Genomic DNA, 21,790 nt, shown 5'->3' on the forward strand with positions numbered 1-21,790 from the left:
GCTCAAGCGAGTCTCCTGCCTCAGCCTCCCAAGTAGCTGGGACCACAGGCGCCTGCCACAACGCCCGGCTATTTTTTGGTTGCAGCCATCATTGTTTGGCGGGCCCAGGCTGGATTCGAACCCGCCACCTTGGGTGTACATGGCTGGCACCTTAGCCACTTGAGCCACAGGCACTGAGCCAATTTAATGATCTTTAACAATTTTTACAGCCTGGCTTGGTGCTTGTAGCATAGTGAATATAACAACAGCCACATGTACTGAGGGTGGTGGGTTCAAACCCAGCCTGGGCTAGCTAAACAACAATGAGAACTGCAACAAAAAAATAGCCAGATATTATGGCGAGTGCTGTAGTCCCAGCTACTTGGGAGGCTGAGGCAAGCGAATCGCTTAAGCCCAAGAGTTTGAGGTTGCCGTGAGCTGTGACATTATAGCACTCTACTCAAGGCGACATAGGGAGACTCTGTCTCAAAAAAAAAAAAATTTATTTTTTCTTTTTCACAGCTTGGCTCAGCACCTGTAACTTGGCAACTAGGGTGCCAGCTACATACACCAGAGCTAGAGGGTTTGAATCCACCCTGGGGTGCTCGCTTCGGCAGCACATATACTAAAATTGAATCCAGCCTGGGCCTGCCAAACAACAGTGACAACTACAACCAAAAAATAGCCGGGTGTTGTGGCAGGCACCTGTACTCCCAGCTACTTGGGAGACTGAGGCAAGAGAATCACTTAAACCCAAGAGTTTGAGGTTGCTGTGAGCTGTGACACCATGGCACTCTATCCAGAGCGACATAGTGAGACTCTATCTCAAAAAAAAAAAATTTTTTTTTTCACAGCCTGGGGTCCAGGCACCGTGACTTATGCCTATAATCCTAACACTCTGGGAGTCCAAGGTAGGTGGATTGCCTGAGCTCACAGGTTCGAGACCAGCCTGAGCCAGAACAAGACCCCGTCTCTAAAAATAGCCAGGTGTTGTGGGGGACAGTATACTTGTAGTTCTAGCTACACAGGAGGCTGAGGCAAGCGGCTTGAGCCCTAGAGTTTAAGGTTGCTATGAGCTGTGAGGCCATGGCACTCTACCAGGGGTGACAAAGTGAGACTTTGTCTCAAAAAAAATTTTTTTTTTCACAACCTGATCAAGAGTGAGACCCTTTTTCTACCAAAAATAGAAAAACTAGCCAGTGTTGTTGTAGGTGCCAATAGTCCTAGCTACTTGGGAGGCTGAGTCAAGAGGATTGCTTCAGCCCAAGAGTTTGAGGTGCTATGAGCTATGATGCCATGGTACTCCATCCAGGGTTACAGAGTTAGACTCTCAAAAAAAAAAAAAAAAGAAAAGAAAAATTTTCATAGCACACTGGTTGAAAATCATTGGTCCAGAGAGTAGCCTGGGTGGTTGAAGGTTATGGTGGTCTTCCTGTCACCAGTTCATGTCCCCTCTGTTTCCCTCCTCAGGACGAGCAGAAATGTGTAGAGACGGTGGAGCTGGGAAGCTATGAGAAGTGCCAGGACCTTCGTGCCCTCCTCAAGCGGAAACACCGATTTATCCTGCTTCGATCCCCAGGGAACAAGGTAGGGAGATGCCTACTGCTGCCCGAGTGTCCTCCAAGCCAGGGCCTGTTGGGGAGTTCACCTCTGGAGATGTAAGGCTGGCTGGGCTCCTTAAAGAAGCCTGTAGGTTTTCTGTTGGTGTGTGGCTAAGACTTACACCCAGCAGCTACCATAGATTGGATCTTTTACTCATTTTGTACTAGTATCTCCTCAGCCCCTAACTGGTAAAAGTTGCACTTAGGGCTCTGCTGAGAGAGCTCTGCTCCCCTATCCCTCCCAGGCCCTGGGGCCTCCATTACAGGCTGGAGATGGATAGTAGTCTTTGGGAGGTGGGGCCTTTTTGGCCCTTACCCACACTCTGGGGGAGGCCCAGGGCTGAGCTTGGAGAGCTGGGGCTGAGGTCTTGACCTCACCAGGCCTCTGACAAGCTGACTTAGTCTGGGGCAGAGAGGAGGATGTGGCCTCCCCTTTGGTTCAGGGCTGGGAGGCCTAGGTTTCCTCCCCTTGCATTTTCCTTTCTTGGCTGTAGCTGGGGAGGGCTCTTGCTTAAGAGAGTCTTTCCTGGGAATATGCTGTGCGTACAGATGAAGTTTGCTGTTTGCATCACATTTCTCTGGCGGGGAGTCGGTGGGTGTTGACACATGGTGTAGCTTCACAGATGTTAGGAGGGAGTTTAGCTTTGAGGCTAGTGTGTACCGCACCTCTCGCAAGCACTCACCCTTCTGCAGCTGGGCCACGCCTCACTGCTATCCTCTGCACGTCACACAGAGCCTTGCAGAGCCTTGCAGAGCAGGGCTGAGTCACAGAGGCCAGGGCCTCTGCAGTAGGTCTGGTCTGGGCCTGTTGGAGGCCATTCTGTTTCTCCTTTAGCTTTTTAGGGGCCAGGAGCAGGCCATGATGCTTTGCTTATTGACCCTTTGATCTGCTCTGCAGGGTGTATGGAGAAGGAACTGAAATTGCAGTGGAGGGGGCTATGGAGCTCTTAAGCTGGAAAGCTAGAGGATGTGCCCCAGAGTAGGGGCAGATTTAGAATGTCAGGAAGGTTCTTGAGGCTGGGCTTAGGTTTCACTTGCCATCTCCTGCTTAGAGCTCTTTGGGGACAAGGAGAGTCACATTTTACTTTTCCAGGCCCTAGACCCCCTACCTTGTCCTGGAGACCTATTTCCTCTCTTATGGGCACTGTGTACATGTATGTGTGTTTGAGAGAGATGCAAAGTACGTTAAGCATGAAGATCTCTGCCTGGGTGTCTGGCGCTCGTGTGTGCACCTCTATGTATGCAGATGAGTGTTCTGGCTTGGGTCTGTTGGGGTGTGTGTCTCTGAGTGTGCTTATGTGGATGTGGGGCACGGGGGCCTTGCCTATTGGTTCTCTGGGAGTCTGTTCTGTGGGCAGCCTCCTTCCCCCAGCTCTGAGAATCAGCTGGTGGTAGACTAGGTGAGGCAGGCCCGGTTCAGGGTGGGACATCACCTTCAGAGAGGCCTATTTGTGCAGCTGCATTCTGGCTGCTCCAGCCAACACCCTCCCTCCAGTCCCCCAACCCTGCAAGAGTTCAGGTTGGCTTTAGGAATAGGACAAACAAACTGGAGCCGGGGCTGGGAGCAAGTGATGGGCGTCACAGGGTGAAACTGCCATACTGGTTCCAGTTCACAGGCCCCTGACCCTCACAACCCCAGGAGCCCACAGAGCAAGGGCTCCCCAGAGACCAGATGGTGGACCTGGCCCGGAGTGCCACATTCCTTCATCTCTCACCCTCCTTTCCTGTCGCCCTGGGTGTTCCCATCCTCTGTGAGGCCTGCAGCCTGCGGAAGGTCACATGACCCCGCCAGTCTGGTCCTGAGGCCGCCTTTTTTTCCCCCTCTAATCAAATAAACAAAGACTCCAGTGTCTTGCATGCCCCCTCTCCCCCTGCCTCTCTGTCCCCACACCCCTGCCCATGAGGTCACAGGCAGACGCTGCCAGGAAGCAGGGTGGCCACTGCTGGGCCTTGCTGCCCTGCTGGTCTTGGCCAGCCTGGCCCTTTCCTCTTTCCTGTCTCCTCTCTTCCCCTTCCTACCTTTCCCTCTCTACCATTTTGTCCTTCTTCTTTTCCTAGGCCTTGTGGGCATATTTTGTGGCCAGTCCTATTAGCATCTAATCTAGTAGTGCCTGTGTCCCTGAGGCTTCTTGGAAGAGAGTAGGGAGGGACCTGTGCAGCCTGTGGCCCTTTGGGACATAGAGGTGGGGGTGGGGCCAGAGGCACGGTGTTTTAATTGTCCTTGTTGTGGGATGCTTGCTCATTCAGCCAAGATTACAGGGCTCCTTGGGGTGGAGCTGGGTCCCCTTGCATTCCCTCTCTTATGGGAGCCCTTTGCTTGTACTGTAGGTCTTTTTTTTTTTTTTTTTCTTTTTTAATGTACTGTAGGTCTTCCCTGTGGCCATTTCCCTGCTGGGGAGCAGAAGGGATGGGCAGCTGCCTCAGGTGGGCTAGGCAGTCTGGGTTTGGCCTGATGGTTCTGTTCTTTTGCCCTTGGAGGCCTAGAGTAGTAAGCCAATCAAAGACCTCACCCCCAGGCCTGCTCTCTGGTGCATTCTTGTTCCACGGGCTACTGAGTTCTCAAGCTCTCTGGGATGCTAAGCCCTGGGCCAGGCAGGGGCCCCACCTGCTCAGGGCCCATGAATAGTATTAACAACTGGGGTTAGAGGGGCTGGCCCCAAACTCCCCTTCTGGTAGGTCCCATCACAGAGTTGGATGGCCTTTGCAGTCTCCAGATACAGTGGTCCTTTCCTGAACCCTCAGCAGCCCTGATGTCTGGGCTGAGTGGCAGTTGCCAAGGTGCCCTGGGGTTTCTGACTTAACTGCAGATCTGCTGCCAGGATCAAATTTACCCTGGTCATGCAAATGAGCATTTGGCTGTGCCTGGTGTGGTGGGGGTGGGACCCGGGTCTCTGTATGAGAAGGAGGCAGCAGCAGCCAGGAGGAAGTTATATAATGAGGATGCAGAGGGAGCCAGACTGCAGGTTACATAACTGGGAGAGTGGGGGCGGGGAAGCAATATCTAACACCAGGGCGGGGGATGGGCTGGCTGGCAACAGCCTGCTGATGGAGAACTAGGGCATCTTGAGGTCAGAGAGTAGGCAGCAGCCCAAAAACAGGGTGAGGAAACGAACCTTGGGCCAGTTTATTTATTTACTGGCTCATTCATTCAGTAACTGTATTTTTTTTAGCATTGCTTTGTAGTAGGAGGTGTTATCCCATTTTACAGATGAGGAAACTGGGACTGTTTTGTCTGGAAGGAAGGTAGAGGTTTTAATTCCTATTACTGAGCATTCACTCTGCCCAGTTCCAGATTTAGCACGTTAGATACATCGTTTTTCCCAATTTTTTTTGAGACAAAGCCTCAAGATGTTGCCCTGGGTAGAGTGCTGTGGCATCACAGCTCACAGCAACCTCCAACTCCTGGGTTTAAGAGATTCCCTTGCCTTGGCCTACCAAGTAGCTGGGACTACAGGTGCCTGCCACAAAGCCCGGATATTTTTTGGTTGTAGTTGTTATTGTTTGGCAGGCCCGGGCTGGATTTGAACCTGCCAGCTCTGGTGTATGTGGCTGGTGCCTTAGCTGCTTGAGTTACAAGTGCTGAGCCCCCAGTTTTTGAAAACTGTGCTCAGATACACATAATATAAAATTCACCATCTTAACCTTTTAACATTTTTTTATAAGGCAGCACTTGTGACTCAGTGAGTAGGGTGCCAGCCCCATATACCAAGGGTGGTGGGTTCAAACCCAGCCCCAGCCAAACTGCAACCAAAAATAGCCGAGCATTGTGGTAGGTCCCTGTAGTCCCAGCTACTCGGGAGGCTGAGGCAAGAGAATCACCTAAGCCCTAGAGCTGGAGGTTGCTGTGAGCTGTGATGCCATTGCACTCTACTGAGGGTAACAAAGTGAGACTCTGTCTCTAAAAAAAAATAAATTTTTTTTTATAGATTTAGCCGGGTGCAGGGGCTCATGCCTGTAATCCTAGCACTTGGGAGGCCAAGGAAGGTAGATTGCTTGAGCTCATGGATTTGAGACTAGCCTGAGCTAGAATGAAATCTCATCTCTAAAAAATAGCCAGGTGTTGTGGTAGGTGCCTGTAGTCTCAGCTACTTGGGAGGCTGAGGCAAGAGCATGGCTTGAGCCCAAGAGTCTAAGGTTGCTGTGAGCTATGACACTATAGCACTCTACTGGGGGTGATAAAATGAGACTCTGTCTCAAAAATAAAATAAAATTAAATAAAAATTAAAATAAAGATTTTTATAGATTTGGGGGATTATCTAAGCCTTTATTTACACTTTTAAAATCTTTTTGTAGAGATGAATTCTTGCTATAATGTCCAGGCTGGTCTCGAAATCTTGCCTTGATGTCTCAAAGTGCTGGGATTGGGCGGCGCATGTGGCTCAAAAGGGTAGGGTGCCGGTCCCATATGCTGGAGATGGCAGATTCAAACCTAGCCCTGGCCAAAAACTAAAAAAAAAAAAAAAAAAAAAAAAAAAGTAAAAAAAAAATCCTGGGATTACAGGTGTGAGCTACCATGTCTGGCCTATCTTAACCATTTGTATGTGGCAAAGTATATGTTTTGGTGTTATTAAATATGTTCATGATGCACAGTCATCACCACCATCCAGCTCCATAATGCTTTTCATCTTGTAAAACTGAAATTCTATACCCATTAATAATGCCCCACTCCCCCTCTCCCCCAGCTCCCAGTAATTACCACTCTCCTTTTTTTTGAGACAGAGTCACTGTGTCACCCTCAGTAGAGTGCTCTGGTGTCACAGCTCACAGCAATCTCAAACTCTTGGGCTTAAGTAGTTCTCTTGCCTCAGTCTCCCAAGTAACTGGGTCTACAGGCACGCACCATAACCTCCGGCTATTTTTTGGTTGCAGTTGTCATTGTTGTTTGGCAGGGCAGGGCTGGGTTTGAACCCTCCAGCCCTGGTGCATGTGCATGCTGAGCTACAGGCGCCGAACCGACCGTTCTACTTTCTAAGATTTTGACTACTCTAGGCAGCTCATATAGGTGTAATCATACTCTTTATCTTTTTGTGCCTGGCTTATTTCACGTAGTGTAATGTTTTCAAGTTTCTTTGTTTTTTTAAATTAAATCATAGCAGTGTACATTAATACTATCATGGGGTACAGTGTAATGTTTTCAAGTTTCATCCATGTAGTAGCATGTACCAGAATTTCCTTCCCTTTTTTTTTTTTTTTTTTTTTTGAGGCAGGGTCTCACCCTGTTGCCTGGGCTAGAGTGGGGTAGCATCATAGCTCACTGCAATCTGCAATTCCTGGGCTCCAGTGATTACCTGCCTTATCCTCCCCAGTAGCTGGGCATTACCATGTCCCAGCTAATTTTTCTAGTTTTGTAGATGGGGGTGTTGCTTTATTACTTAGGCTAGTCTTGAACTCCTGGGTTCAAGCAATCCTCCTACCTCAGTCTCCCAAAGTGCTAGGATTACAGGCATGAGCCACTTTGCCCAGCCTAGAATTTCCTTCTTTTTTAAGGCTGAATAATATTCCGTTGTATGCATGTATCACATTTTGCTTATCCATCCATTATGGACTCAGGCAGCTTTCCCTTTCTGGCTATTGTGAACAATGCTATGAGCGTGAGTGTACAAATTAGATACTTCATTCTTTAGTGATGTTCATGGCTCTGGGAGGCAGGTTGTGGTGGTATTTACTTTTATAGGTAAGGAAACTATGGCCCAAGGTCAGATACCTATAAGTGGTGGACTTTCTGGCTCAGAGGCCCTACTGCCCTGACCTCAGCATAAGCAGCCCTTCTGTTTGCATGGCTTTACTCCTTCCTCTCATTCCTGTCTGGAAACTGGGCTTGGCAGGGATGGGGTTCTTGAAGCTGCCCTCTAATTCTAACATAGGAGCTCAAAGCTCCTGCTTGAGATGGGAAGGGACCTGTGATATGGGGCGGGAGTCAGGAGTCTATGAGATGAACTTCAGGCCACCTTGGCCAAGTCCTGTCTCATCTACTGAGCCTCAGTTTTGTCATGTGTATGATGAGGGGGCTGGAATTGACCTACCCTTCTCTTTTACAGTTTCACATTCGAGGCCAGATTGGGAGCCCTTTTTTTTTTTTTTTTTTTTTTTTGCCAGAGCCCTGAGACTTGAAGAGTTAGGCATTTCAGCTGAGGCCAGGGGGAGTGTGGAGCTCAGTGGAGAGCTGAAGGTGGCCCTAGTTCCAATGGGCCTTCATGAATCGACATCCCTCACATCTATCACCTGTCATCATACTCAGCCTGGCATGGATATAGATAGGACTATTCCTACCTACCAGGAAAACTGAAGCCCAGCAACCAGGGAGCTGGCCTGTGGAGTCCCATGGAGCGGGACCAGATCCAGGGTGTTTCTGTCTGTAGGGCAAAGCTGGTTCTTGTACAAACCTCTGGCAGATATATGCTGGGGGAGGCCCCTTCCCTGCTTGATCTTTCCATTTCTTTGCTCTGAAGTCCAGATATGAGACCTGTCATAAGGGCCCTTTTGGTTTGACTTTGGGATCTGCAGGGGAAAGCCTCTTTAAGATGCCAAACATGAGGCTTGTAAAACATTGTCACCTTCACCAACCATCTTGCCTGCAGGTCAATGACATCAAATTCCAGGCACCCAGTGGGGAGGAGAAGGATTCCTGGATCAAAGCCCTCAATGAAGGGATCAACCGAGGCAAGAACAAGGCTTTTGATGAGGTACGATGCAGTCCTGTGGATAGCTCTGCTTCCCCTTCCGCACTGTGTGGTGTGGGAGAGGACCTGCCCCACCTCACCCCCGACCACCCATCGATATGTTATTGTTACGGGGCATCTGTTGTTGTCACCTCACTAATCCTCACAACAGCCCCTCAAAGTAGGTAGTGGAGTCCCATTTTACAGATGAAATACAGGCATAAGGAAATGAAGTAACTTGTTTTAAATTAAAAGGCAGGCTTGGCGCCTGTGGCTCAAACAGCTAAGGTGCCAGCCACATATACCTAAGGTGGTGGGTTCGAATTCAGCCTGGGCTAGCCAAACAACAATGATGGCTGCAACCAAAAAATAGCCGGGCATTGTGGCGGGCACCTGTGGTCCTAGCTACTTGGGAGGCTGAGGCAGGAGACTTGCTGGAGCCCAGGTGTTGGAGGTTGCTGTGAGCTGTGATGCCACGGCATTCTACCCAGGGGGATAGCTTGAGGCTTTGTCTCAAAAAAAAAAAAAAAAAAATTAAAAGGCAGGGAAGTGGTGGGGTAGAATTCGACTGGTTGCAGCCTTTCTGACCCAGCCTCAGTAGAAATAGCAGGTGGGCCTAGGCCAGAGTGAGCTGCAGGTAAGCTGAGAACTCTCTTCAGTTTCCATGAAGCCCAAGCCAAGCTGTGCCTCCCCATCTGTCTTGCAGACCTCAGCCTCATGTACTGTAGTGGGGACTGTGGCATTTGTGGCCACAGTCATGCTTGGGGCTGGCAGGATATCCCATGGGGCCAGGATGTCCTAGAGAGGATTTGCCTTTTTTTTTTTTTTGAGGCAGTCTCACTTTGTCTTACTGAGTAGAGTACTGTGGAATCATAGCTCATAAGCAATCTCAAACTCTTGGGTTCAAGTGATCCTTTTGCCTCAGGCTCCCAAGTGGCTGGGACTACAGGTACCCACCACAATGCCTGGCTATTTTTTTAGAAACAGGGTCTCACTCTTGGTTAGGCTTGTCTCAAACTCCTGAGCTCAAGCAATCCATCCACCTTGGCCTCTGAGGAGGATTTGTCTTTGACATCATAGATTCCTTGCCATTTGGACTAAAGTTCCCTGGGGCGGTCTAGAGTGCTACTGACCTTGGATTGCAGGAGACTAAGACCTGAGGGTCTCGAGAGGATCTTCCCAAGCAGATTTCTTGTTAACACCTAGGTCCCCTGTCTCCCAGCACCTGGCTCCTCTGTTATGTACTGTGTGACTGTGTCATGCTCAGCCCTTCATTATGTGGGGAGAAATGTCCCCATTCCATGGGAGAGAAATGGTGGGGACATAACATGGATGTTAGGTGAGGCCACAGGAGCCATGGGCTGGGCCTCCGCCTGCAGTCTTAGTGGAGCGGTGTCCACCCCTCCATTGAGGAACAGAGACAGGTGGGCCTTTGGGTGGGTCCCGGCTCCCCTCATTTCTTATCACGGGGACAGACTGCTCAGGGGTTCAGAGTTCTGGTTCTCCTGTAAATATTTTTTTTTTTCCTTTTTTTGAGACAAGATGTCACTGTGTTACTCAGGCTAAAGTGCAGTGGCATGATCGTATCTTACTTCAGCCTTGAACTCCTGGGCTAAAGCAATCCTCCTGCCTCAGCCTCCCAAGTTGCTAGGACTACAGGCATGTGCCACCATGCGTGGCTAATTTTTTATTTTTTGTAGAGGTGGAGTCTTGCTATGTCACCTGGGCTGGTCTCAAATTCTTGGGCTCAAGTGATCCTCTTGCTTTCACCTCCCTAAGTGTTGGGATTACAGGTGTGAGTCACTATGCCTGGCCTCACTTGTGATTCTTACTCTGAGGCTTCCCAGCTACTCTTGACTCCCTTTTCGTACCCTCAGAACATGCTGCCCTCCAGACACCTAGGCCCAAGGAGTAGAGGCCCTGCCCTTTCTTAGCTAATCCCTATGTGTCCTGGAAGAGTGGCAGACACCAGGGTAGACTTTCTGTGGAAACCAGGTACTAGGGGTTCATGGGTCCCTCCCCCAGCTGCCCCAAAGCAGCCTCAGTGTTGCTTATATAATTTGTGATAGAATCAGGGGTAAGGGCTAATAGCGCTTATTTGGGCAAGAAGACTGAGGCAAGGAGGGCAGATGCAGAGAGGGGGAGCCTCAGACTTTGCAAAAGAATGCTAGTGGCAGTGTAGAGTCACAGAGAGAAAACAGAGGTCCAGAGGCAGGGAGACACCCAAAGAGAGGATAATGGCGGGACACCAACCCTGCCTTTAAGTCAAGTCAATGCCTGGATGTTTCCTCCTCTCCCCAAGCCCTGGCAGAAGCTGAATTTATTCCTTCTCCCTCCCAGGTAAAGGTAGACAAGAGCTGTGCCCTGGAGCATGTGACCCGGGACCGTGTGCGGGGAGGCCAGCGGCGCCGGCCACCAACAAGAATCCACCTGAAGGAGGTAAGGCTTTGCCTCCACCTTGGATGGTGGAAGGGCAGCTGAGCCTGGGATCCCAGCTCCTTTGGGTGGCAGCCAGGCTTGGGGCCACCTTTTTCCTGAGCACACCTGGAGTTGAGGCTTCCTGAGTGGTGCAAGGATGCATGGTGGGGGGCAGCGGTATTATATGTAAGCAGGGTGTAGATGTCTCTGAGCCCATAGCTTCCTTCAGTGGTTGAATCCACACACATGTTGTACCTGGCCTAAGCCAGAATTGGTGCCAAAGGGAAACTGAGGCCTGTGAGGGTAGTCCCTGCCCCTTAGAGCTCAGATTCCAGCTGGAAATAGGCCTGTCCACAGACTGCTTCAAGCAGAGACTCATCTAAGTTTTGTACAGGGGAGGTCAGGGCAGGAGGGACCATGAGGAGCCACTGGCATTTGAGCTGACCCTTAAAAGATAGATGGGGTTTCAGATGGCAGACTTGGAGTGAGGATATCCCTGTAGAGGAATGGCCTAAGCTGGTTCAGGCTGTGTTGAGTGGCTACAGGAGTTCAGGGGTGGGGATGGGAGAGTGCATTCCAGAGGTCAGTATGAGGCCCTGGGTAGGACTGGTTGGGTCAAAGAGAAAGGCAGGGGGCCAGGCAGGAGGTGAGGAGGTAGTTTGCCAGGTTCTAGAAGGAGATGATAAAGGTGGGGGTGGGGGCTTTGGAAAGCAAGGACTACCCAGGCACACTGGGACTAGACAGAGGGCAGGTTGTCAGAGGTGCCCCTAAGCCTGGAGCCTGGGTGCAGGGAGGCCCTGGACATAGGGAATTTAGATAAAGGTACAAGTGGGCCAGGTGCAGTGGCTCACACCTGTAATCCTAGCACTCTGGGAGGCTGAAGCTGATGGAATGCCTGAGTTCACAGGTTCCAGACCTGTCTGAGCCAGAGCAAAACCTCATCTTCAAAAATAGCAAGGCGTGGTGGACGCCTGTAGTCCCAGCTACTAGGGAGGCTGAGGTAAGAGAATCACTTGAGCCCAAGAGTTTGAGGTTGCTGTGAGCTATGATGCTACAGCACTCTACTGAGGGAGACAAAGTGAGACTGTCTCAAAAAAAAAAAAAGAAAAAAAAAAGGTACAAGTGTTGGGGAGGGATGCAGCTGAGGGGGCGGGCAAGGGTAGGTTTGTAGCAAATGCTACATTTGGGGATTGGAGGGAGCTCAGCTGAAAGCCAAGGACAAGGAAACCAGGGAGGCAAATGGCACATGCCGAGAGAGATGGGCACAGAACCTGGCAGTCATCAGTTACGTTGGCAGCCCCAAGTCACAAGGGCAGGACCAAGGAAAAGGCAGGTGGTGGTGTCGTTTGCCACACGTTTCCTAAGAGAAGAAGTCATCGTAGGGTGAAGGACAGGAAGCACCAGGGGGAAGGAGGCCTTGTAGAAAAGGACCCGAGGGCACGTTTTTGTGATGAGGCAGCCTGTGCCTGTCTGTCAGCTGAGGGACAGGAGCCTGCAGAGGAAGCAACTAAAGTGGCCAGAAAGAATAGGAATGCTGGGTGGGGACAGAGGGCTGCCTTGGAGGGAGGGGCCCTCTGCAAAGTTTGGGTGCATGTCAAAGAGAATGACACCCATCATCTGAGGGGCCTTGGGAAAGGGCCCCTGCCCAGTCCCCCTACCCCAGGGCCCCTGAGGCTCCCTTGATGGTCCCCATGGCCATGGGGCTGCCGTGTGTCTCTGTGGTCCCTGGAGCCTTGGTGCAGCTGTTCTGTGGTGGTCAGCTGTGTGTGATGATGTGAGGAGAGTGGACACGGGCTGCTGCTGAGCAGCTGGGCAGACAAGGGCTGGAGAGTGGCCGGCAACCGGCACAGAGGTCTCCAGAAAGGCACATAGAAGTGAGGGAGCTTGAGGTGACTCAAGAGAACTCTCTTTGAATCCTGGTCCTGTCACCAACTGATTGGGGGGATACTGGGCTGGTGGTGGGTGGGTGGGCTTTAGAGAAAGAACCTTCCCAGGGTCATACCCTCAGGTAGGGGTCAGAAACAGGGCTGGTACCATGTCCCCTGCTGCCCAGGCCAGCACAGTTGCTCCTAAAAACAATCTCTTTCCCAGCTGGAAGAAACCAGGCTGGGTCTTCAAGAGGACACTGGCTCTGACTTCCTGGCCAGTGATTCCAAAACAGAATTCTTTGGCAGTGAGGAGAGTATTCATCAGGAAATCACTTTAGCTTCTAATCAAATAGCCTTGGAAGCCAGAACAGAGGGGTAGGGGTAGGCTGGGGGCCTGGACAGCCTGGATTGGAGGGCTTGGGAACTGCAAGTAGACACACCTGACCCAATGGTCGGTCAGTGCAGATGTCACCTGTCTACTATCTCCCCACCAGGTAGCCAGCGCAGCTTCTGATGGGCTTCTGCGCCTGGACCTTGATGTTCCAGACAGTGGACCACCAGTGTTTGCCCCCAGCAATGATGACAGCTCAGATCAGCCCCGGGAGACACCACAGCCCCCCATGCCTCCAACCAAGCCTTCCCCGGCACCAGAGACGACCAGCCTTAGTCACACAGTGGAGACTCCTGTTGGGGAGAGAACCCCAATCCCTGTGGGGGAGAGAGCCCCAACCCCTGTCTCAGCAAGCTCTGAAGTCCACCCTGAGAGCCCAGAGGACTCAGAGACCCCCATAGGCGAGGACAGCAGCTCTGGGCAGCCCCCCAACAGCACCCTGCCTGATAAACTGAAGGTAAACTGTGAGAACCCCAGTTCCCAGGAGCCCCCTGCTCCAGAAAGCACAGAACTGTCCCAGGAGCCCTGTCCTGAGACTTCAGAGGCCATGTCCAGAAAGGGTGGGAAGCCTCCTACACCCCCGCCTAAGATCTTATCGGAGAAACTGAAAGCCTGTGTGAGTGAGATGAAGGCTTCTGGGCCAGCCCAGAGTCCTGGGACCCCTGAGATCTCTGTCCCTGGCCCAACACAGGTCTCAGTGAATGGCATGGATGACAGTTCTGAGCCTGCCAAGCCATCTCAAACCACAGGCACCCCAGAAACTCCCCCAAAGGATGCAACAACATCTACAGTACTGCCCCCCTGGGATCTGCCACCTCAATTCCATCCCCGCTGCTCCTCCCTTGGGGACCTGCTTGGGGAAGGCCCCCGGCGTCCCCGGCAGCCTGGGGAACGGCTATATCGGGCCCAGCTGGAGGTAAAGGTGGCCTCAGAACAGACGGAGAAACTGTTGAACAAGGTCCTGGTCAGTAAGCCGGCTCCTGTGAGCGCTGAGACATTGCTGAGCCAGGCTGTGGAGCAGCTAAGGCAGGCCACCCAGGTCCTGCAGGAAATGAGAGATTTGGGAGACCTGAACCAGGAAGCGCCTGGGCTAAGGGAGAAGCAGAAGGAGCTTGTGACCCTGTACAGAAGAAGTGCTCCCTAGGGCCCACCAGGCCAGGGGCTCAGTCCCTTCTGGTCGCCTCTGTCCATTAAAGCCCAGTCCTGCTGAGAAATGTGCTTCTGTTCAGGCTACAGAAGGACCATTGGGCAGGTCAGGATTTGGCCAGCACCTGAAGAGACTCCTGGTGTCCTTCTTGCCCTGCTCTGGCCAGTGGTGCCAGGTGTCACCCAGGGCCACTGTCTGGCTGTCTGACCTGTTCTCTGGGCTCTGGGCCTGAGCTAGGAGCACACACACTGGGACCTATGTGCTTGTGTGGTTGTTCCAAACTGCCCCAGGGCTTTGGCACACCATTTGGGGTTTCTGGGGGTGGCATCATCTCTGTAGTTTACATTCCTGACTTCTGAATAGAGCACAGCTGAGCCTTCTGCAGCCCCCATCTCCAAATATTCCCAGGCAAAGAGCTTCATGGCAAGGCTGCCTCAAAGCCAACTCCTCCCCCCCCTTCTGAATAGCTGCAGAGGTCTGGGGTCCAGGGCATAGGTTCATTTCCCATCTGGCAAAACAAGGGCATTTTTGACAGCCCCCTCTTTGTTGGCCAGCTATGATTAGGGGGCTTAGATCTGGAGGAATCCAGAGTGGAAGAGGACCTGCTAGTCTAGTGTCTGCCCCAGGGTTACCTTGTATCTACCCTTGCACATTCCTGAAGAGGTGAGCCCTAGAGAGACCCTCACGTCAACACCAGAAAAACCTGTAGGTGGGATAGTTATAAACCAACCTTCCAAAGAGAATCCTCTCAACCTCTGCTGCCTGAGATGGGTTTTGTTTGGGCCGCTGTGGTTCCTTCTGCCTCAAACAAGTCCAGTATCCCAGTCATTTTGTCAGATGCTGATGCATTTATGTTGGGATCTGAATCCACTTCCCCCCTCTCCTCTTTCCCCCTACCCCTGCAGCTCAGGCCCCACATGGGGTGCTCCCCCATCATTTCCTAACAGAAGGAATATTCCTTTCCCTTTCCTGGTTTATTCCTGCACAGTGTCCTCTCCCCTCCCTCCATCCCCCACTGTCCCTGGCTCTGGGAGCACACCTAGTCTTCATCCTGCTGCAATAGCTGGACCAAGGGCAGAGCTTGGAGGTGCAGAGGCCCTGAGTGTCACTGGTTTGGGCCTGGCTGCCCAGCTGCTCTCCCTGGGGCCTGTGGGGATGAGAACAGCTTCAAACAGGACCTGCCCAGGAGATCTTTGCATGTGCACTTTTGTTTACCGAAAGAGAAGATAAGAGGGTCACAGCAGCATGTCCTGGCCTTCCTGCCCACTGCCTTCACACCCAGCCACCAGCCGTGCCTGCTGAGGCCTTACTGTACCGTACTGTACTGTTATTTTGTTCTAGAGGGTAGTGGCTCAGGAGGGGCAGGTGCGGACATGAGTGGTAGTGCCTGGGCTCTGAGCCCACTGGGCCTGCCTTGTCACAGTCTGCCTTTCCATCACCTGTCTCCACTACAGAAGCAAGAGTGTCATCAGGTGCCCACAGTCACGTGACACCTGCCATCTTCCCTTGGGGAACAGATTCACCCCACCAGTGTCAGGGCTGGCAGGGACTTTAGGCAAATCACCTAATTCCAGGAATTAGAGCCTCAGTTTCCTCTGTCAAGTGACCAGTTTGGGCAAGTAGCTGTAGGCCACCTCAGTGGCCAAACATTATTGGTTCCCATGGGGTTCCTGTGCCTTGGAAGCCTGAGGCCTGGGGGAAGCTGGCTTCCGGGGAAGGAGTGGAGGGGCAGCAATGTGCGGAGGCTGCCATGCTCACTTTCTTGAGGGGGATGGCATTCTGTCTTCTGCTTATGAAGCGCCTTTCTTGAAGTCTGGCAATAAATCCCTTTTTATAGAACTTTTCTGCCCAAGCCTGTTTATTAATGTGTGTGTGGGGGGCAGCTTCAGGGCTGTCCTCTGGGCTAGAGGCGCTGCCTGCTCTGTCCTTGCTAAACTCAGGCCCTCTGATTTCACACCCCAGTGTTTCTGTAGGGGTTGGGGGCTAAGTGTCAAAAGGGGCAATGCTTTTCAATTTTTTTTTTTTTTGAGATAGTCTTACTTTGTCACCCGCAGTAGAGTGCCATTGTGTCATAGCTTATAATAACCTCAAACTCTTTGGGCTCAAGCGATTCTCTTGTCTCAGCTTCCCAAGTAGCTGGGAATACTAGCACCTGCCACAATGTCCATCTATTTTTAGAGACACTGCTCTGGCTCAGGCTGGTCTCAAACCTGTGAGCTCAGGCAACCTACCCACCTCGGCCTCCCAGAGTGCTAGGATTACAGGTGTGAGCCACCATGCCCAGCCTAATGCTTTTCAATTTTTTTTTTTTTTTTTTTTTTGAGACAGAGCCTCAAGCTGTCCCCCTGGGTAGAGTGCCCTGGCATCACAGCTCACAGCAACCTCCAACTCCTGGGTTCAAGCGAGTCTCCTGCCTCCGCCTCCCAAGTAGCTGGGACTACAGGCGCCCGCCACAACGCCCGGCTATTTTTTGGTTGCAGCCGTCATTGTTGTTTGGCGGGTCCGGGCTGGGGATTCGAACCCGCCACCTTAGGTGTACATGGCTGGCGCCTTAGCCGGTTGAGCTATAGGCGCTGAGCTGCTTTTCAATTTTTAAAAACTTTGTTAGGAAATAATTTCAAGCTTAAGGAAAAGTTGTAAGAATAAGAATAGTGCAAAGAACACCCATTTAGTCAAATTAACCCATTGTTTTTTCATTTGAGCAATTTTTTTTTTGAGTCTCACTTTGTAGCCCTTGGTAGAGTGCTGTGGCATCACAGCTCACAGCAACCTCAAGCCCTTGAGCTCAAGTGATTCTCTTGCCTTGGCCTCCCAAGTAGCTGGGAATACAGGTGCCTGCCACAACACCTGGCTATTTTTTAGAGACACTTTGTCACCCTTGGTAGAGTGCCATGGTGTCACACAGCTTACAGCAACTTCCAGCTCTTGGGCTTAGGCGATGCTCTTGCCTCAGCCTCCCAAGTAGCTGGGACCACAGGTGCCCACTACAATGCCCAGCTATTTTTGTTGCAGTTTGGCCAGGGTCAGGTTTGAGCCCACCACCCTCAGTATATGGGGCTGGCGCCCTACTCACTGAGCCACAGGCACCGCCCCCTCCACCCCTTTTTAATAGACCAAGCCTCATTTGGGGTTTGTCTGAGGTTTCCTCAACAATTAGATTGAGGTTGTACATTGTGTCTAGAAAACTGCATGAGTAATATTGTGTCCTCAGGGTATCACATCTGGAGACACACTCCGTCCATCTGCCCTCATTGGTGATGTTCATTTTTATCACCTGGTGTCTGATTTACGTAGCATATAGTTAATGTTTCTTTCTCTTGCAACTAATAAACAGTCTGTGGGAGACATCTTGAGACCATGCACATATGTTGTACCTCACCACAGATTCCCCCAGATTTAGTATCCATTGATGATTCTTGCTGAACAGGTGTTTCCTGTAATGGTTTCAAAATGATGATTCCAGCTGTCATTTTACCCTCAGAGCTGGTGCTGGCTAAGGGTGACCCTGTTTTAGGCCTGTGGTACCTGACACATGTCAGCAGAACCCCAGGGCTTCCCTGAGCACTTGTGGGAAGTTCCTGGGTCTGACAGAGATCCAAGTTAAGCTGCCAAGGTTCAAATCCCACCCAGGGACTCTGGGTGAGTTTGAGTTTCAGGGGTCTTGATTTTCTCACCCACAAAAGATTATAAAAATGATTCCCTAATGTGGGAAAGCTCGGCTGAGCTCACCAAGGACTGGCTCCCTTCCTCCTCTTCTGCGAGGGCTGCCGGACAGGCCCAGTGGCCAACATAACAGGAAGCACCTGACCCAGGACCTTTCAACAGTAGCTATGGCACTCGTGTCTCTCCTGAATGCCCCGCCTCTGGCCTGGTGTGTGACAGCCATAGCGTGTGAGTATCCTGCAGAAGCTAGGGACCTCAGGTAAATCACTTCACCTCCATAGGCCCCTTCATCTAAGAGGAATTCTTTTTTGATGGGAGTTTGTCCCCTCAACCCTGACCAAAACTAGGTCCCCTCTGAAGGCTACTTTGAGGGCCAGCCTGACTTGAAGCTCTGTATCTGCTGGGATGGTGTTGGTGGCCAGCCACAAAGCTGGGGAAGGATGTGGTAAGAACTTTTCCCCTCTGGCCTTGGGGGCTGGAGGCCTGTGTAGAGAAACGAGCCCGCTTCGGAACACAGGCTGCCATATCTCAGTGGCCTGAAGTCCTGTGGGTAGTGACAGTGCAGGATTTTGCAAACTACAAAGTGGCTACCTTCAGACAGGACCCAGGACAGACAGGGAGGAACTGATGGGGAGGAGCCTCTGGACTGGCCCCTCTGTCCCCACACTTAAGCCTGGGCCCTGGCAGCATCCTTTGTCTCTGGAGTCAGTAGGTCTACTGCCCTGCTCCTAGTCCCACACAAACCCATTCCAGTGGGGGTTTCTGTGACTGAGGAGCACATGGAACGTGGAAGGAGGAGAGGTAATGGTGGAAATTCCTCTCTGTTGTCATAACTTTTATTTAAAAACAAAATTCCTGGGTGTAACAGTAGGGTGTAAATAGAAAAAACATGCTTTTAGGTTTGGAGACAGGCACACCTATATTTCAAACTATTTAAACTGAGGTCATCAGTGACCTCAGGCAAACTGTGCTTCAGTTTTTCCTATCTGTAAAATGGACTGACTCTCCCTCCTTCATAGGCTTACTGTGAAACACTACCTAGTTAGTGGTCTGCCTCAGAAAATGCTTAATAGCCCCCAGAGCACCTACTATCTGCCAGGCCTATTGTTTTCTCACTGTCAACACAGTGGCGTCATGAGGAAGGTATAATGTTCACCCCATTTTACAGTTAGGAAACTGAGGCTTAAGCAACTTGCCCAGGAAACCCGCAGTGTTGGGACCTGGAATTTGACTCTGCCTTGGGGTCCTGCCCTGGGGCCACAACTGACTGCTCCCTGCTATTTCCCTGGAGGGCCTATGACTTTAGATGGAGGCTCAGCCCAAGAGACTGAGGCAACCCACCTTTCCTGGCACCTAGAGGACACCCCACAGCCTGGCCACATTCTCTACCATTTGGCCCTGGCCCAGGGGCTCCGAGGCCCTTCCCTTATAAGGACAACAACTCAGCTGTGATGAAACCTCTTGGCCTCCCAGCTGGGGAGGAGGGGGCAGGAAGGGAAATGACTGCAGCTCCTAAGGGCTACAGCTGGGAGGTAGCCTCAGCTACTGCAAAGCCAACCCTCTCCCCTTCCTGTGTCAGCTGCTGGCACTGAACAGGGCTTTCCAGAGGGTCCCACTGGCAGGAGTGGGTGGAGGGCCCAGGCAGGACCTGTGAGGCTAGAGAGAGTGGCCGAAGGAAGAGAAGATCCTTAAAATAAGGAGACAGGACCCTTCAACACCCAGCAGGAAGAGCTAGGTCTGGATTCCCAGCTGTAGGCCCATCTGGTGCCAACCCCACCGTTTGAAGGCCTTAGAGAGGAGATGGGAGGAAGCTCTTTGGCAAGTTGTGCCTTGGTGCCTTTTGACCCCCAAGGTCAAGTCTTTGATAGAGAGAGATGGTCATTTGCACCATCCCCCATCTTCCCCTCCCACGGCCTGTGTCCTGAGGGTGCTGCCCTCCCCAGCAGAATTCACCAGCTCACTGTCCTTCTGAGAAGCCAGTTATAGAATCACAGGATATCATGACTGATAAGGATCTCTGAGACCATCTAGTCTCACCTGCTAGTTTTAGAGAGGAGGAAGTAAGAGCCCAGAGGGAGGACCCAAACTTGCCCATCTGTTTCATTAAAAATATCTGTGTGTGGGTGGCGCCTGAGGCTCATTGAGTAGGGCGCCGGCCCCACATACTGAGGGTGGCGGTTCAAACCTGGCCCCGGCTGAAATGCAACCAAAAAATAGCCGGGCGCTGTGGCAGGCACCTGTAGTCCCAGCTATTTGGGAGTCTGAGGCAAGAGAATCTCTTTAGCCCAGGAGTTGGAGGTTGGTGTGAGCTGTGTGATGCCACAGCACTCTACCAAGGGCGATAAAGTGAGACTCTGTCTCTACAAACAAACAAACAAACAAAAAACTGTGTTCAGTGCCAGCTGCTGACACAGGAAACTTTTCCCTGGTTTCTCATTAAAAGTTCACTTTTTTGGCTCAGCACCTGTGGCTCAAGTGGCTAAGGCGCCAGCCACATACACCTGGTGGGTTCAAATCCCCAGCCTGGGCCCGCCAAACAACAATGATGGCTGCAACCAAAAAATGGCCAGGCATTGTGGCAGGCGCTTGTAGTCCCAGCTTGGGAGGCTGAGGCAGGAGACTCGCTTGAGCCCAGGAATTTGAGGTTGCTGTGAGCATGATGTCAGTCATGGCACTCTACCCAGGGGGATAGCTTGAGGCTCCGTCTCAAAAAAAAAAAAAAAAGTTCACTTTTTTTTTTTGGTAGAGAAAGAGTCTCACTTTATTGCCCTCAGTAGAGTGGTAGAGTGCCGTGGTGTCACACGGCTCATAGCAACCTCCAACTCCTGGGCTTAGGTGATTCTCCTGCCTCAGCCTCCCGAGTAGCTGAGACTACAGGCGCCTGCCATAACGCCCGACTATTTTTTGTTGCTGTTTGGCAGGGGCCAGGTTTGAACCCGTCACCCTTGGTTTTTGGGGCTGGCGCCATACCCACTGAGCCACAGGCGCCACCCTAAAAGTTCACTTTTAAAGAATCCCAAACTTTTAACTAATAAAAGGACAAAGGCTTTTATGTATACCCAGGTCTGGTTAGTTCTGAGGATCAGTGCTGTCCTGGAGACTATATCTGGGGTTGGCAATGGGGCGAGGCCAGATCCCAAGGGAGAGCCAGGTGTGGCAGGTAGAGGTCTCTGACACTGCTGTGTGTAAGCTGTGTGACCTGAAGCAGCTGCTCAGCTTCTCTGAATGCAGTCTTATCTCTGGGGACATAATCACTCCAGGCAGGGAGATTTTGAAGGATAAAATGAAATAATTTAGATAAACTATCTAGCCCAGGGCCTGGCACACAGTAAAGACTTAGTAAGTAGGTAATATGATAATACTGTGTATTGGGCACCTACTCTGTGTCGTGGATTCCAAGTGTCGTAAATATGATCTTTCCCCAAGTTGCTCACTGCAAGTCAGCAAGAGAGACACCCTGACTCAGTGAAATGCTGTAGGACAAGCTGTGGGGTCAGACAGACATGTTCTGTGGCAGCACAGAGCAGAGATCAGTCAGGGCCTCATGGGGGAGGTGTCTTTCCTGCACCTTGAGAGAGGACTAAGAATTTACCACGCAGAGGGCAGAGGCGTGGGAGGGGGTGGGGAGCATCTGAGACAGAGGAAACAGAAACACAGCCAGTGACTGGAGCTGTGGCCAATTCTCTGTGCAGTCCCCTGTTGGGGAAGGGGGATTACCCAGGAAGCTTGGACTGTTGCTGGAGACCAAGGAGAGTTGTGAAAGGGATTTAAGGAGGGCAGGCACAGGCTGTGGGGTGGGGACTGGAGGCGGGGAGACCCCTTAGGAGATGGTTATGATGAACCAGATGAGAAACTCGGGGGGCCGGAGGGGCCTGAGCTGGGGCAGTTAGCACTGGGAATGAAGTGCAAGGGTAGATTCCATTTAGGAGGCAAAACAGGGTTAGGGGGCATTGTGAGGATGGGACACATTGAGTGAGAGGAAGGAGAGTCAGGAATGACTCAGTTCTGGAGTGTAGGGGTGCCCTGTCCTGAGATGGGAGCATTGGGGGAGAGGCAGTGAAGGG

At 51.6% G+C, this 21,790-nt stretch overlaps 1 protein-coding gene across 2 annotated transcripts in view; it reads left to right on the forward strand.

Moving 5' to 3' along the window:
• PLEKHO2 (pleckstrin homology domain containing O2) overlaps positions 1-14,959 on the forward strand; it is a 30,194-nt gene extending 15,235 nt beyond the window's left edge. For both annotated transcript variants that reach the window (XM_003784422.3, XM_012801777.2), the window contains exons 3-6: positions 1,450-1,566; positions 8,159-8,263; positions 10,580-10,678; positions 13,020-14,959. In XM_003784422.3, coding sequence (XP_003784470.1) covers positions 1,450-1,566; positions 8,159-8,263; positions 10,580-10,678; positions 13,020-14,060 — 1,362 coding nt within the window. In that variant the 3' untranslated portion in view covers positions 14,061-14,959. The remainder of the gene's footprint in view (positions 1-1,449; positions 1,567-8,158; positions 8,264-10,579; positions 10,679-13,019) is intronic.
• Positions 14,960-21,790: the final 6,831 nt, after the last annotated feature.

The sequence above is a fragment of the Otolemur garnettii genome, unplaced genomic scaffold, assembly GCF_000181295.1.
Source record: "Otolemur garnettii isolate 467f Iridium unplaced genomic scaffold, OtoGar3 scaffold00011, whole genome shotgun sequence".
NCBI classification, from domain to species: Eukaryota; Metazoa; Chordata; class Mammalia; order Primates; family Galagidae; genus Otolemur; species Otolemur garnettii.